Genomic DNA, 13440 nt, shown 5'->3' with positions numbered 1-13440 from the left:
TATAGATGTCTTCTGAGGATGCAGTGTTCAGTAAGAAGACCAATGATCTTCCTTAAACTAATTCTATTTAGCTTGAAAAGCTGTTTTTAGCGCACACTAGGACAGTCACGATTTAGCTCCTTAGCTTGTCTCTGACTGTCAGCAGCGGGCCATTGCTCATGGGCAATTTTGCCATAGAGCTTGAATATATCCATATTCAAACTCTATGCCCTAAATGAGGTGGAAGCGATTCCCAGAGCAGGTTCAGGGCCCCAGAAAATTGGATTAGAGCCAGCCCGTGCAGCTTCATCAGCTAGCTCATTACCCCCGAAACCCATATGTCCAGGTACCTAATGCAGGGATACCCTTTTATGGGTGGATAAGTCACAGAGGACCGAGAAGCATTCCGACTCTAACAAAGAGGTGAATTTACACTTTGACAGTGATAGGAGAGCAGCCTGACTGTCGGAACAGATGCGGGTAGTCGTATTTAGATATCCCTTGTCTAAGCATATCTTGCAGCACAAGATAATGGCATAGACCTCAGCCAGAAAAATGGTGGCATAGTTTCCCAGGAGAAAGTGAAGTTTGGTACCGTCATTGGAGCAGTAAATTCCTGCTCCTGATTTGGCACCAATCTTTGAACCATCAGTCTATCATATTAGACATTTGCCTTTAAGCCACCGAGGAGAATTAAACCATTCTTATCTAGTAGGAAAATGGATCTTGAAAGGCTTGTGAAAAGCATATCTTAGTGACATATAGTCACTAGGCATAATAAAAGATGGGTATATCCATCACTTGTGAAGCAAGATATCCCCATGACAAGTGTTTGGAATACTCTTTCCATAGGCCAAAGTACATAAGACGCTTTATGCCTGTCTGAGCTTCAACTTCAATGCGTAAGTTCAATGGAAGAAGCTCAAGTAAGCTCTCTAGTGCAGCTGTAGGAGTGGTCCTAAGACAGCCTGACAAGGCTACACAGACCATTCTTTGTAGTCTATTAAGATTAGACTTTGCAGAGCTCAATTTAGTCCTTGACCACCAGACGACTGCGTCGTAAGTGATGATAGGACTAATAATCATTGAGTATATCCAGTAAACTATTTTGGTGGATAATCCAGGTTCTACCAATAGCATTTCTGCAAGACCAAAAAATCTTTCTGGCCCTGTTGGTACAATATTCAAGATGATAACCCCCAGTTTAGTTGTTTGGAGTAAAAATAAACCACGCGAAATTTGGCTTTCTCCGTAAGTTCCAATTTATGGTCCTAGTAGTATACATTACCTAGATCAAGATGCCTTTCTCGTGTGAAGGCTACATAGCTTATCTTAGATGGATTGACAGATAAACCTGATTCAGAGCACCATCTGGCTACTTCTAGAAGTGTATTAATCATGATATCAGAGATTGTTTTATCATGTTTACCTCTGACAACAATGACGCCGTCATCAGCGTGCCCGATACAGAGTATACCAAGATCAGTTAACCGAACTAACAAGGAGTCCATTACCATTCATCATAGGATAGGGGACAAAACCCCTCCCTGGGGTCACCCTGCAGTTGCATGCACTTTCATGCTTGCACCCAATAAAGAGGAACAAACGTACCTAGAGGATAGCAAATTAGCTATCCACCTGGTAATTATTGAGTTTAGGTCCCTGTTCCTAAGTGCATTGATGATAGTCTCAAGAGGGACTTTATCAAACGCACCTTCAATATCAATGAATACCGTAAGAGCCACCTCCTTATTTGTGATTAATTTCTCAAGCAGGTAGGAGAGCTCGTATAGAGCAGTGTCTGTTGACTTGCCTGGTTGATAGGCATGCTGTGTGGAGGACAGTGGCCTATCTATGTGCACAGTGTCTCTGAAGTATCTGTCAATTAGCTTTTCTATAGCTTTCAACAGACAGGAAGTGAGGCTGATTTTTCTGAATGATTTAGCCTCAAAGTAATTTTCCTTACCTGGTTTTGGTATGAAAACCACCCTGGTATTCCTCCAAGAGTGAGGTATGTACCCAAATGCTATACAGGATCGAAAAATCCTACATAGAATAGGAGCTAGTATATTTACCCCCTGAATAAGCATCATTGGTATGATGTTATCCATGCCTGGTGACTTGTAGGGTTTAAACATCTTTATGGCCCATGCAACCTACTCATAGGAGACCACCATCTTGACGGCCTCCCAGTCATTCTTACTACAAGTAGTTGTGGGAATAGTATGCAGATGTTCATTCTCCACAGGATGAGATCCAGCAAGTAGTTCTCCAAGAGCCTCTTCCCCTGATTCTCTGTATCTTCCGTTTGTAAGACGGATGGCACTTAAATTGCAGTTAAAGTCTTTAGTGCGAATTTTTGCAATCTTTGCGGTGGCAGAAGTAGTGTTAATACCGTCGCAGAAAGTCTGCCAAGAGCAACATTTAGATGCTCTGATATTCTTATAATAGGCATTTAGAGCATTTCTGTAGGACTGCCACTCTCCAAATTTCTTTGCTCTGTTAAATAACTTCCTACATTTCTTACGTAATTTACTAAGCTTAGAAGACCACCAAGGAACTCGCCTTGGGGAGCTAGTAGACGTAATATTACATGAAATATGATATGAATCGAGTATGATCTGTTGCACTTGGTCAACAGTCCACTCCACATCATTAACATTATTATACTTACCAGAGAAGCTCCCTATCTTCCTCTCCAGAGCTGCTCTAAAGGAACCCCAATCAGCTGTTCTGGGGTTCCTCCTTACGACCTTCAGTCCTGAGAGGCCTTTAATAGAAAAAGTAATTAGTTGGTGATCTGAAGCAGTAACTGCCCCAGATACCTTACAATCAGTAACGTAATCTACACAAATGGAGTTACATTAAGTGAGGTCAATGACTTCCCTTCTGTTACTACAGTGTAATGTCCCATATCCGGATGTCCCTTTCCCGGAAGGGTCGATTTCCCGGACACTTTTTAACAATCAAAATAAACAAACATCTCTCCATCTTCCCCTTTCCTAAAAAAAAAAGAAAAAAAAAAAGATCTTTTGACACATTTTCTCTTTTTCTAAATTGCACTGAACCTCTGATTTATGCATCGAACCCATAAATCACCTGAAAGGGGAAGTGAAGATCTACCAAGACCATTGAGTGACCGTTAGTGACGCTCTTCCCTTGGAATGTAGGAAAAAGAGGGAGATTTGTTTTCAAAAGACCGCAACTGAGTCCCCTCCCCCCTCCTTTCCCATGCAGGTGGCTAGAAAAAGAGGCATTTCCTGGAACCTTTTTATTGAAAGAAGAAATACTGTGGAAAAGGGTAAACGGGGCAAGCGTTAAGGTGGAGGGGGAGTCAAAATGGAAAATTTGAATAGGTCTAAAAGGATACACGTCCTTGAGAAACAAAACATTCGTTCTTCCCCATACCATGTAATATTTAGGAGGCGGGGGGAAAAGGGGGGTAACATTCTTTCTTTAGCAGATTCTTTCAGTCATAGAAGAAAAAATAAAGAGAACCCGATCAGCGTGCCCCGCCTTTATGCTTGATTGATAGCCAATGATTGGAGAGAAAACAATAATTTGTTACTTCCCCACCCTCAACTTAAATGATCTCCTCTTTACACTTATTTTCTTTCACAAATAAGGAGGAAATGAATTTTTCTCCTCCACCTACCCACCTTAATGAATGACGGGAATTTCCCTTTCTTGCTTGAATCATTCTAGTTAAAAATGGCGGATTATTATTTTCATATGTCAATTTTTTTTCGTTTTCTATATTTTAAGCAATAATATTTTTTTTCTAATATTTTATATTTGATTTAGATATTCTAATGCTAAAACATTGTTCCCCTTAAAAATAACGTTTATTTATTTTTTGCTTCTTAGATTCAGATCGTTTATTAAATCATTTTAAGCTTTGTTTACCTTGGGGGTCTATTATACGGAAAAATCTATTATACGGACTTCTGGAAGTCCCACCGATTCCGGATACGCGACTTTACACTGTAGTAACAAAGGTAGGCTCATTGCCTTTATTAAGGACATACAAATTAAAATATAAGATATGTTCCATAAGCTCATCCCCCCCTCTGATTACAATTACTGCTATCCCACACTGTGGTGAGCATTTGCATCACAGCCGAAGATGAATCTGCAGCTTGAACTACAGTGGCCAATTAAAGCCCTAGTAATATCAGCTAATGGGTCCATCTCATACAGAAGATAGGCTGAAACTATGACAAAGTCAGAGATTGTCTCATTGTCAGCGAATTTTAGCTTTACAGCAACTAAATCCCTGTTAAGAAAGTTAACAAGATTAAGGGCATTTAGATTAGACCTAGCCACTATGCAGGTTGTGGGAAGGTCACAACGGCTATCATAAAAGATATTAAAACCTTTAACATTGAGACCCATTATTCTACCCTTTTGGGTCCAAGGCTCTTGCATAAGAGCAATATCTAGTTCTCCATCATTTAACCTTTTAGCCATAAAGGCTAGAGGCAGCAATGCTATGATCAAGATTAATATGACCAACCTTAATTGTTGCCACAATTGATTAGTAGTATGAGTGAAACTAGAATGGGACCTACCTATCCTGGTTATTATTAGAAGGCATATCTTCTTTTAAAAAACTCTAATGCTTCGTCAACACCAAGCATAGAAGCTGGTGAGTCAGGTCGTATGGTTACGTCTGACTCGGAGTCCAACCCTAGCTCTGAAAAATCAAGAGCCGCAAGTGAACTTACCTTGGAATCAGGGGAATTTGCCTTCCGCCTTCCGGGGTGGCCACCCACCTTGAAAACCTGGAATTATCAGGGAATTTTTTTATACTGGAAAAATCAGGGAAATTTGAGCAAAAACCTGGAAAAATCAGGGAATTTTAAAGAAAAGCTGGAAATTTTTTTAATTTCACTAATTTAAATTATTATTATTTACTAATTTTCTTAATTTAAATTATTTCATCCATTATACCCACTTTTTTTAGACGGAAATGTTAAATTCTCCAAAAATTAGTTGGTTATAATTTAATAATAATAATAGATTTTATATTGCACTCTTTTTCTGAAAGCTTTTGTATTCCCTATAAAAGAAATCTGTGAATTATTTTTTTCCAGCAAACCAACCAATCACACATTTTTTTTTACAATCGCCAACAGCATTGTTTATTGACAAATTGTTGCATTAATGCTAATTTTTTCTATTTCATTTTAACCTTTTATAACATATTTTTTTTAAGAACTAGCTATATACTAATATTTAATTTTACTCTTTTGTTAGTCAATATATGATTTTTGATTCAAAATTTTGTACCAAAACATCAAAAAATGAATAAAAAATCTTGCCAAATTGTAAAAATAAATTATTTTTTTCAAGATAAGTTAAAAAAATAACATTTTGAATAAAATATTTCATAATATAGACACTTTTCTTGCCTACACTTTATTAGAATAAAGAAACTAAAACCTGGAAATTTTAAGATTTTTATCTGGAAAACCTGGAAAAATCAGGGAAATTTGAAATCTGATTTGAGTGGTCACCCTGCCTTCCAAGGTTCATCCTCCTGATCCACATCCTCCTGGTCATCAGGTTCAGCAGAGAGATCTGATATTGTTGGAGCCTCTACTGCCTTTTTCTTGTTAGGATTGTGGATGATCTTAAATGCACCACGATCCACGCCAGTGAGTGCACGAAAGTTGGCTCTCGCAATATCTTCCACGTCTTCAGGCTCCACCTCAAAGATCCATCTAGAGGTGCCCAGTCCCGCAGCACTTTGCAGAACCCTCCACCTCATAGGCTTCAACCCTGGGTTTAGTCTCTGAAGACGCCACAAAAAGGTGCTTTGCTCAGAGAATTGCTCTCTGGTCTTGAAGGCTACCTTCACAGGCTTGAGTAGCTCATCAGCGCTTAAGACTTTAAGCATTAGCTCGCTCAAGGATCTGTTATTAAAGTGGCCTTTAATCCACTCTACAGTGTACTCATTACACTGCAGTACCAACGCTCCTCTGAGAAGGTTGTCACTGCTGATCTCAGGCATCCTTTCACCACCAGGGATGGCGTCAGTCTGCGCTAGGATCTCCTTAAGTATTTCGTTAGAGTCTTTCAGAGAAAACCTGTCCAAAGGAAAGTCCTTCCGGGCGATGGCAATCTTGATTGTCTTTGCAGCACATGCAAAAGAAACTCCAGATTGAAGGCTCCCAGTTGGAAGCCCCTCTCCAGTTCCACTATCCCCACTAGGGGGAACCACTTCCCTGAATTGGGCTTTCCTCCCAGGAACAACATCCTCCCTGGGCTTCTTTCCTGTATGGGTTGGCATACCGGGTGAGGGTGTTGCATCAGAAGACCTAGGTCTCTTAGCTCCGCCACTCCCTTCAATGGCCCTCAATTTTCTCAGCTTTTTTCTCCGACTCTTGGACAATCCAATGGCGCCAGACACACTGTCCCCTGAGTGCCTCAGGGGACCAGAGACTCTTGCAGAGGAAGGGCTTGTGCCTTCGGACGCCTCACTGGCTTTCAAAGTAGGCTCAGGGTATCCACGCACCTAGAAAGTCATGAAAAATCATGGAAAGTTATGAATTTCAGTATTAAACAAAATTTGTCATGAAATGTCATGATTTTTGCTATTTTTTAAAAAAATTCATGGAAAGTCATGGTTTTAGGCCTCCAGTGTTGCAAGTGCTGCGCCGATGCGCGCCAATTGTGGAAACCTGCGCCTACATGCTCCAAATTGAAGTAGTGGGCTTAATTGTGCCGATCTGCACCAAAAGTGATATTTTTCCCTGGGTATTGCCAAGTCAGAATTTTGTGGCAACCCAGCTACTGCCATGTGGGGGGTTGCTCTGGATTCAGTGGGAAGGATTCTTGCACTCTTGTGTGCAACTCTGCTTCATTTTGCAAGATATTCTCAATTTCAGGTTTCCTTCTCCACTCTCTGAAATGGAACCGAGACTTCCCTCGAATTTTCGGGGACCAACTGAACATTGCCAAATTTTAATAGCAAAAGAAAATTTTATTTTTCTTGTTAATTTCATCGTTATTGAAGTGCCATTGTTCTTCGTCAATGGCAAGCTAATAGCCTTCTTGCTCTATTCTATTTATAGAATAGTACTCATGATTTTGGAATTAACTTGGGGACCATTCACTAAGTACATATTTTCATGTTGATCCTCAGAGCAATCAAGAATCACAAAGCTTCATAACCTCAAAATTTCCATCTCCCTTTTATTCATTTAATTTAATAAAGATAAGAATTAATTATGTTTCTGTAATGTAAATTTTTATCTGAGGGACCATCCCCTAATTGCATATTGTTTTTTAAACATTTCATTTTATTACTTTTTTTTACTAATATATTTTTTTTACTTATTGCATTTTATTATTGTGTTATTACTTTCAAAATTTTCAGTGCTCTTATTTTTTTTAGGAAAAAACTTAATAATATTTAGAAGCAAGATTTTAAATAAGTATGAAGAGAGGGGCTTTCAGAATTTTTAAAGCAACAAAAAATCTTATGTTTTTCAGATTTGTCATTCAAAAATACAGTGATCTCTTATTTATGCGTGGGGGCGAGGGACCACACGAAAAGCGCGTATAAGTTAGACACACGTATAAGTGAAAAGCCATAATAAAGATCTTAAAAATAGAACATTAATACATTTTACAACTTTATATTTCGAATTACTACTATGTATACTTGACTGAACATTTAAATAAGATGAGATTCAAATTTTAATATATTTAACTATAAATTAATAAGTTAAAGAAAATTAAAATGCTTACATACCCAAATTAAATTTTTTATTCCAATTATGAATTTTTCACAAAATAATTTGCAATCTAGGTTTTTTTTTTCCGGGAGTTTTCAAAAAGAGCCTTTTCAAGTCCATCAAGACTTGAAAAAGTTCCTTCACTTCCAGAATGAAATTGAGAATAATCACGCAGAGTTTCTAGTGCCTGTAAAGCGGCTGTGTGAGTTGGGGGAACTTTTGCGGTATCTTCTTCATCAATGTCGTCTATCTCTTCATCATTGTCGCCACCATTTATTTCAGCTGCAATTTCTCCAATATCTCGTATTTGAGCCGTAATTAAATGCTCATCTACATCAACGAATTCGTTAAAAATACAATTACCCATTCCACCAGACACAATATTCCAATCCTCTTCACTAATGTCGTTTTCATTTTCGGGCTCTGGCTCTTCACATTCAGATTCTTCTGGAAGCAGAAATCCCGCTTTTTTAAAGCAGTTTTGAATAGACTTGTCTGTGATGCTTCTCCATGATGAGCATATCATGTGCATTGAATCAAGGACAGTGATTTGTTTTAGCTCGTCTTTTGACTGAAGTTTTGTTTCCATGGCAGCCAAAAGACAACGAGTTAATGTTTTTCTATAGTGTACTTTTACACAACGGATGATGCTTAGATCCAAGGGTTGAATTTTGCTAGTGCAATTTGCAGGAAAGAAAACAACTTTCGTGTTATTGAAATTCGGTGAGTCTTGTGGATGAGCAGGGCATTGATCCATGAATAAAAGATCTTTCTTTCTCCATTTTTCTATCAAATTTATGAAGAAAATCCAAAAAAATTTTCGATGTCATCCATGCCGTTTTATTGCTACTATAGTCGCATGGGAGCTTTTTCACATTCCTAAAACATCGCGGTTTGTTTGATCTTCCAATGACTAACGGTGTGAATTTTTCTGAGCCATCAGCATTGCAACATAACAAGACAGTTAACCTATCTTTACTCTTCTTCCCACCATGACATGATTCTCCTTTAAATGATAAAGTTTTGTCAGGCATCATTTTAAAAAAAAAGTCCTGTTTCGTCACAATTGTAGATGTTTTTTAGTTCGTATCCTTTTATTAAAGTGGCCAATTGCTCTTTCCACTATTGAGCAGTTTCTTCATTGACACTTCCACTTTCTCCAGGAAGGACACGAGTTGCTAAACCATGTCTGTTTTTAAATGTTTCAATCCATCCATGAAATGCTGCATATCAAAACTCTTGGACAACTCTACAGCTTTCTCTCTCAAGAGTTCAACATTAACGGGAATGTTTGAAGCACGAGCTTCTTTAAACCATGTCAACAAAACTTTTTCAAATTCCTCGTGCTTCCCACCTTGAATCCTGCTTCTTTTCTTCGATTGCACACCACATTCTCGATTAGCTATTAAAATCGCTTCTCAATTTTTTTTAAATCCCTCTTAACGTTGATTCGGGGATATTGAAAGATTCCGTCAAAGCTTTTTTCGTGGTGAAAGAATTTTCTTCTAATTTATTTTATTACATCAATTTTAAATGAAAGTGACAATTTTGTTCTCTTTTCCATGCTGAAAAGTACGCATCTAACTAAACACCGACGAATTATCTTCAGTTAGTCGACGATGTCACGTGGTTTTTGCACTAACATCTTTAATTTGCTGGCAGTTTTACCTATCTCAATCACAAGAGCGACCCCGCCTTGTACTCCTCTAAGCGAAATGTGTTCCTGGAATTTGAACAATAGGTGTAAGAGATAAAAGAGGAAAGCAGTAGGGGAATCATCTAAGGCCTTAAAACGAGGGTTGTGACCACACAAAGATAAGAAAAACGTGAGCATTCCAAGAAAAACATGTCAAAAGGATGAAAATTCTTATGATGAGCAATATGCTACACTTTTGAGCTACTTTTTGAGCCTCCTTTTCAAAGTGAGAAAGTTTTTGCGCCGCATATAAGTGAGAGGTGGTTCTTCAGAGCAGCGCATAAATTAAAAAGAGTTATCATTGTTTTTCTATATCCCCAGCCAGGACTGCTAGAAAAGCGCGCATAAGTGAGAAACGCGTATAAAAGAGAGCGCACATAAGTGAGAGATCACTGCACTTTAATTCATCTCTTAATGATTTGATTTAAAACAATTGATATAAAAATTTTTAATTATCACAGATTTGTTAAATATTATGAGTGAAGGGAGAATATAATAATTTACTTCTGAAAAATTTTTTTTAGCTTCAAAACTCATTGTATTTGCATTTAAAAATTTTTTAATTTTTTAAAATTATTTCATTAATGAAAAAGTCCCCTCCGCAGAGGATCAAAATTTTGATGGCGTGTCTTCAGATCATCCTCAGGGATGTTTCCCAGACCGTCGCCAATAGCCCATTGTGCAGCTCTAGTGCGACGTAAATGAACTACAACAACAACTTCATTAATGAATTACTGTACTAGGTAACCAATTTTAATTTAAAAAATTTAGGGGTCATTCACTAATTTACATTTGTAATATAAATTTATTGGAGTTTGCATAATTCTTTACATATTTTTATAAATTCGGTATGATCAATATTAATCTTGTTAATGTTTTGTTAAATGTACTATTACAAATAACATTTATTTAAGTTTTAAGAAAAATACACTCAATAACCTTGAATAATAGTTAAATTAATTAGAGTTTTAAATTACCTTTTTCAGATTTAAATAATGTAATTATTAATTTAAAAAATAATATGAGCCACTCAATATTGAATTTATTAAAATTGCTTTTGAAAAAAGCTCATTTTTAAGAAATATTTCGGCTATATTGAATAAATTCTTAGGTCTTTTCCAAACTGAGACACCATTGTTTCACTTGCTGTATGATTAAATGGTGTCTCTAGTTTAAGCATTGTTAGGGCGTTTTTTTAAAGAGCTCTGCTTTTCTTAGTTTGACAGGAAATGACTTAAAATCTTTGGATGTGGAAAACGCAGAAATTTGGCTAAATTCAAATTTAATAGATGTTGGACTAGATACCACAAATGTAATGACATCCTTATCATCTTCAGAAAAAAATTCTATGTATTTAGGTGCCAGGTTTATGGCATGTGCAAAAAAGTTATTGAAAGCATTGCCTCTTGAAAATAAGTTACTGTACCATCTTGAAGTGCTGCATCCTGTAATGAGAATGGAAGACACTTCTATTAAGTCAATAAGATATCTGGCAACAGTAACCCTATTCATTATAAATCCTGAAGAGGCATCTTTGTTACTGTTACGTGGAGAACTAGAAGGTTATTCTTCTGACTCAAATGAATATGCCCAATTGATGTGTTTTGGAACGATTTTGTGACTTGTGAATTGATGTGTTTTTGTGTGTACTTGAACTATTTTGTAAAGAAAGATAATTTGGGAAATATCAAATATAATAATTTTTAAAATGGAATCCCCCCCCCTTCAATTTCATCTTGTTCCAAATATCTGAATTCCTAACAAAATCACCACTCAGGCATATTTTATTAGAATATAAAATTATTTTATGTTCTTTAAAAATTATGGTGTTCTTTCAAAAAATGAAAGAAAAAACATCATTTCTAGAGGGAATTATCTTTTAAACTCTTCTGTGATTTAGGAATTTTTATTATTTATTTTTTTAATTTTATCAATTCAAAATTCTAGTTGAAGCAAACCAGTCATTGGCAAATTTTTTTTATTTCGAAATGAGAACAGAAAAATCAGGAATATTTCTTTCCTTTCAGATGAACAGGAAAAGTATCTTTAGAATATAATTCAACAGAAAAAAAATTATTTGCCTTTGTATTTTTTTCAGCTATTTTATTGTTTCAACTCTTTCTTTACTCTGTTTTTTAAATTTAAAATCTATAAATATAAAGATGCAGAGTATAACAGTTTTGGTTATACCTATCATTTCAATTAATGTTATAATGCTTTTTTTAATTTATTGTTACGTTTTTGTCGGAGAAAATAGTAACTTCGTTAAGGCATGAAAAATTCTTGGAATTAGTCATAGAAAATTATGAAAAGTCATGAATTTGAAAATCTAAAATGTGGCAGATACCCTGTAGGCTGCAAAGCAGCGGTATTAGCACTGGGCTCACCCGAGGGCTTACCATGTACTACTGGAGACTGTATAGAACATTTCAAGCAGGAACCTCTGCCTAATTCCTGGACGCATCCCTTGTTAACCGGCGCAACGGATGATGCCGTATCAAAAGCTGTAGTTGTGCTCATCATATTGTTTGCCTGCCATTTTGTTACCCAGTGAGGGGTATCCAGAGGCGGCAGGCATTACCCCCCCCCTACCTTTACCTTCAAGGGCTATTAACTTATAGGTTATCGTTAAAATTGGATATTTATGCATTCACAAAATAATGTTCATGCACATTTTGGGGGTTCGATTATAGACCGATGATTTTTCTTTTTAAGCCGTGAAACAATTGATACTGAAATTTTAGTATATGCCAATCCTGTCATTTCTATATGATTAAGTGGTAACTAAAATAAGAAAACTTGCAAAATCATTTTTATAATTCCACTACAATGCTTACAATATTTAAGATCTGAGTAAATTTTGTTTGCAAGCTTACTAAAATAGATTTGTGATTGTAATTAAAGGTAAAAAGTATTAAAAATGCAAGTTTTATCTAAACATAATTATTGAGCCTTCTCAATCTCAAGAATTTAGATTTTACTTGACCATCAATAAGGACCATTTGATCCATGTTGTAATTGTTTTTAAGTGTTAAGGTCTGTAACCTTTAATTGTGCATGGAAAACAAGAGAATTTCTGAGTCAATTACTAGTGTAATTTTTTTTTTTTTTTTTGTGAAAATGACCTGCATTCCTATTACATAACAGGGCATAATAATACAGAGCATTAACAGGAAAAAGTTTAAATTTTTTAAATAAATTTAAGAATTTTACAAATAAAAAAACAATAATTTAATAGTAAATGCCAAAAATATTTACTTTTTAAATAAATTAAAGGTATACAATTGTGAATTATTGGAGTTTCTAAATGAATAAATTTGTTTCTCTGAATTTTTTTTGTATCCTAAAATTTTTTTACCATTTTGTTTTTTGTTGCTGACAATAACTCACAGATCAATAATAAGTGAGTTAACAATAATAATTCACATAATAATAGATACCCAATTTAATAGTTGCCATTTAATATGTGCAAATTTTGTTTTAAAAAAAACTTTTTGTAAACAGCTTTATTATTTTTGCCCAGCATTTTGTTTTTAAAGTTTTTACTGTCTTAGATTGAACATAATGAATCCAGTAGAAAATGGGGAAGGACATCATCTCTTCGAAGACATTTAGGGCGCAAGCGAAATCCTCATAGAAGTACTCATGATGTGAGTTAACCTCTTATTTTTATTTTTTATTATTCTTAGTTTTTTACATTTCATTTTTAAGCACCTTCAATATTTTACTGCTATATTAAAGTGTTACTGTGGGTATTTAATTTTTGTTGCTAAACTGATTTTCTTTTTTCATACAATTACTTATCAATAATTCATATTAATAGACTTAAAATATTCAAAGTTTTGAAATCTTCAGTGTTTAATTTTCCAATTTTTTGGTTGGAAGAAATGGATGAGTAGAAAGATCCTTTAAAAAATGCACAAAATAGTTTTTATTCGATATGTAATATTAGTTTTCTTACATTTTTTTGTATTCTCATTAGATAAATGCCAATTTGGAAATAATTACTCTGGATTTGTT

The 13440-nt window shown here is 35.6% G+C and overlaps 1 protein-coding gene across 3 annotated transcripts in view; it reads left to right on the top strand.

Annotated features, from left to right (window-relative positions):
• LOC107439058 (regulator of G-protein signaling loco) overlaps positions 1–13440 on the top strand; it is an 81526-nt gene that overhangs the window by 25016 nt on the left and 43070 nt on the right. For all 3 annotated transcript variants that reach the window (XM_016051524.3, XM_016051523.3, XM_043054149.2), the window contains one exon: positions 12975–13070. In XM_016051524.3, coding sequence (XP_015907010.1) covers positions 12975–13070 — 96 coding nt within the window. The remainder of the gene's footprint in view (positions 1–12974; positions 13071–13440) is intronic.

This window comes from Parasteatoda tepidariorum, chromosome X2 (assembly GCF_043381705.1).
Source record: "Parasteatoda tepidariorum isolate YZ-2023 chromosome X2, CAS_Ptep_4.0, whole genome shotgun sequence".
In the NCBI taxonomy this organism is placed as follows: Eukaryota; Metazoa; Arthropoda; class Arachnida; order Araneae; family Theridiidae; genus Parasteatoda; species Parasteatoda tepidariorum.
The sequence above is the reverse complement of the archived record's forward strand: the minus strand, read 5'-3'. Positions and strand labels throughout refer to the sequence as shown.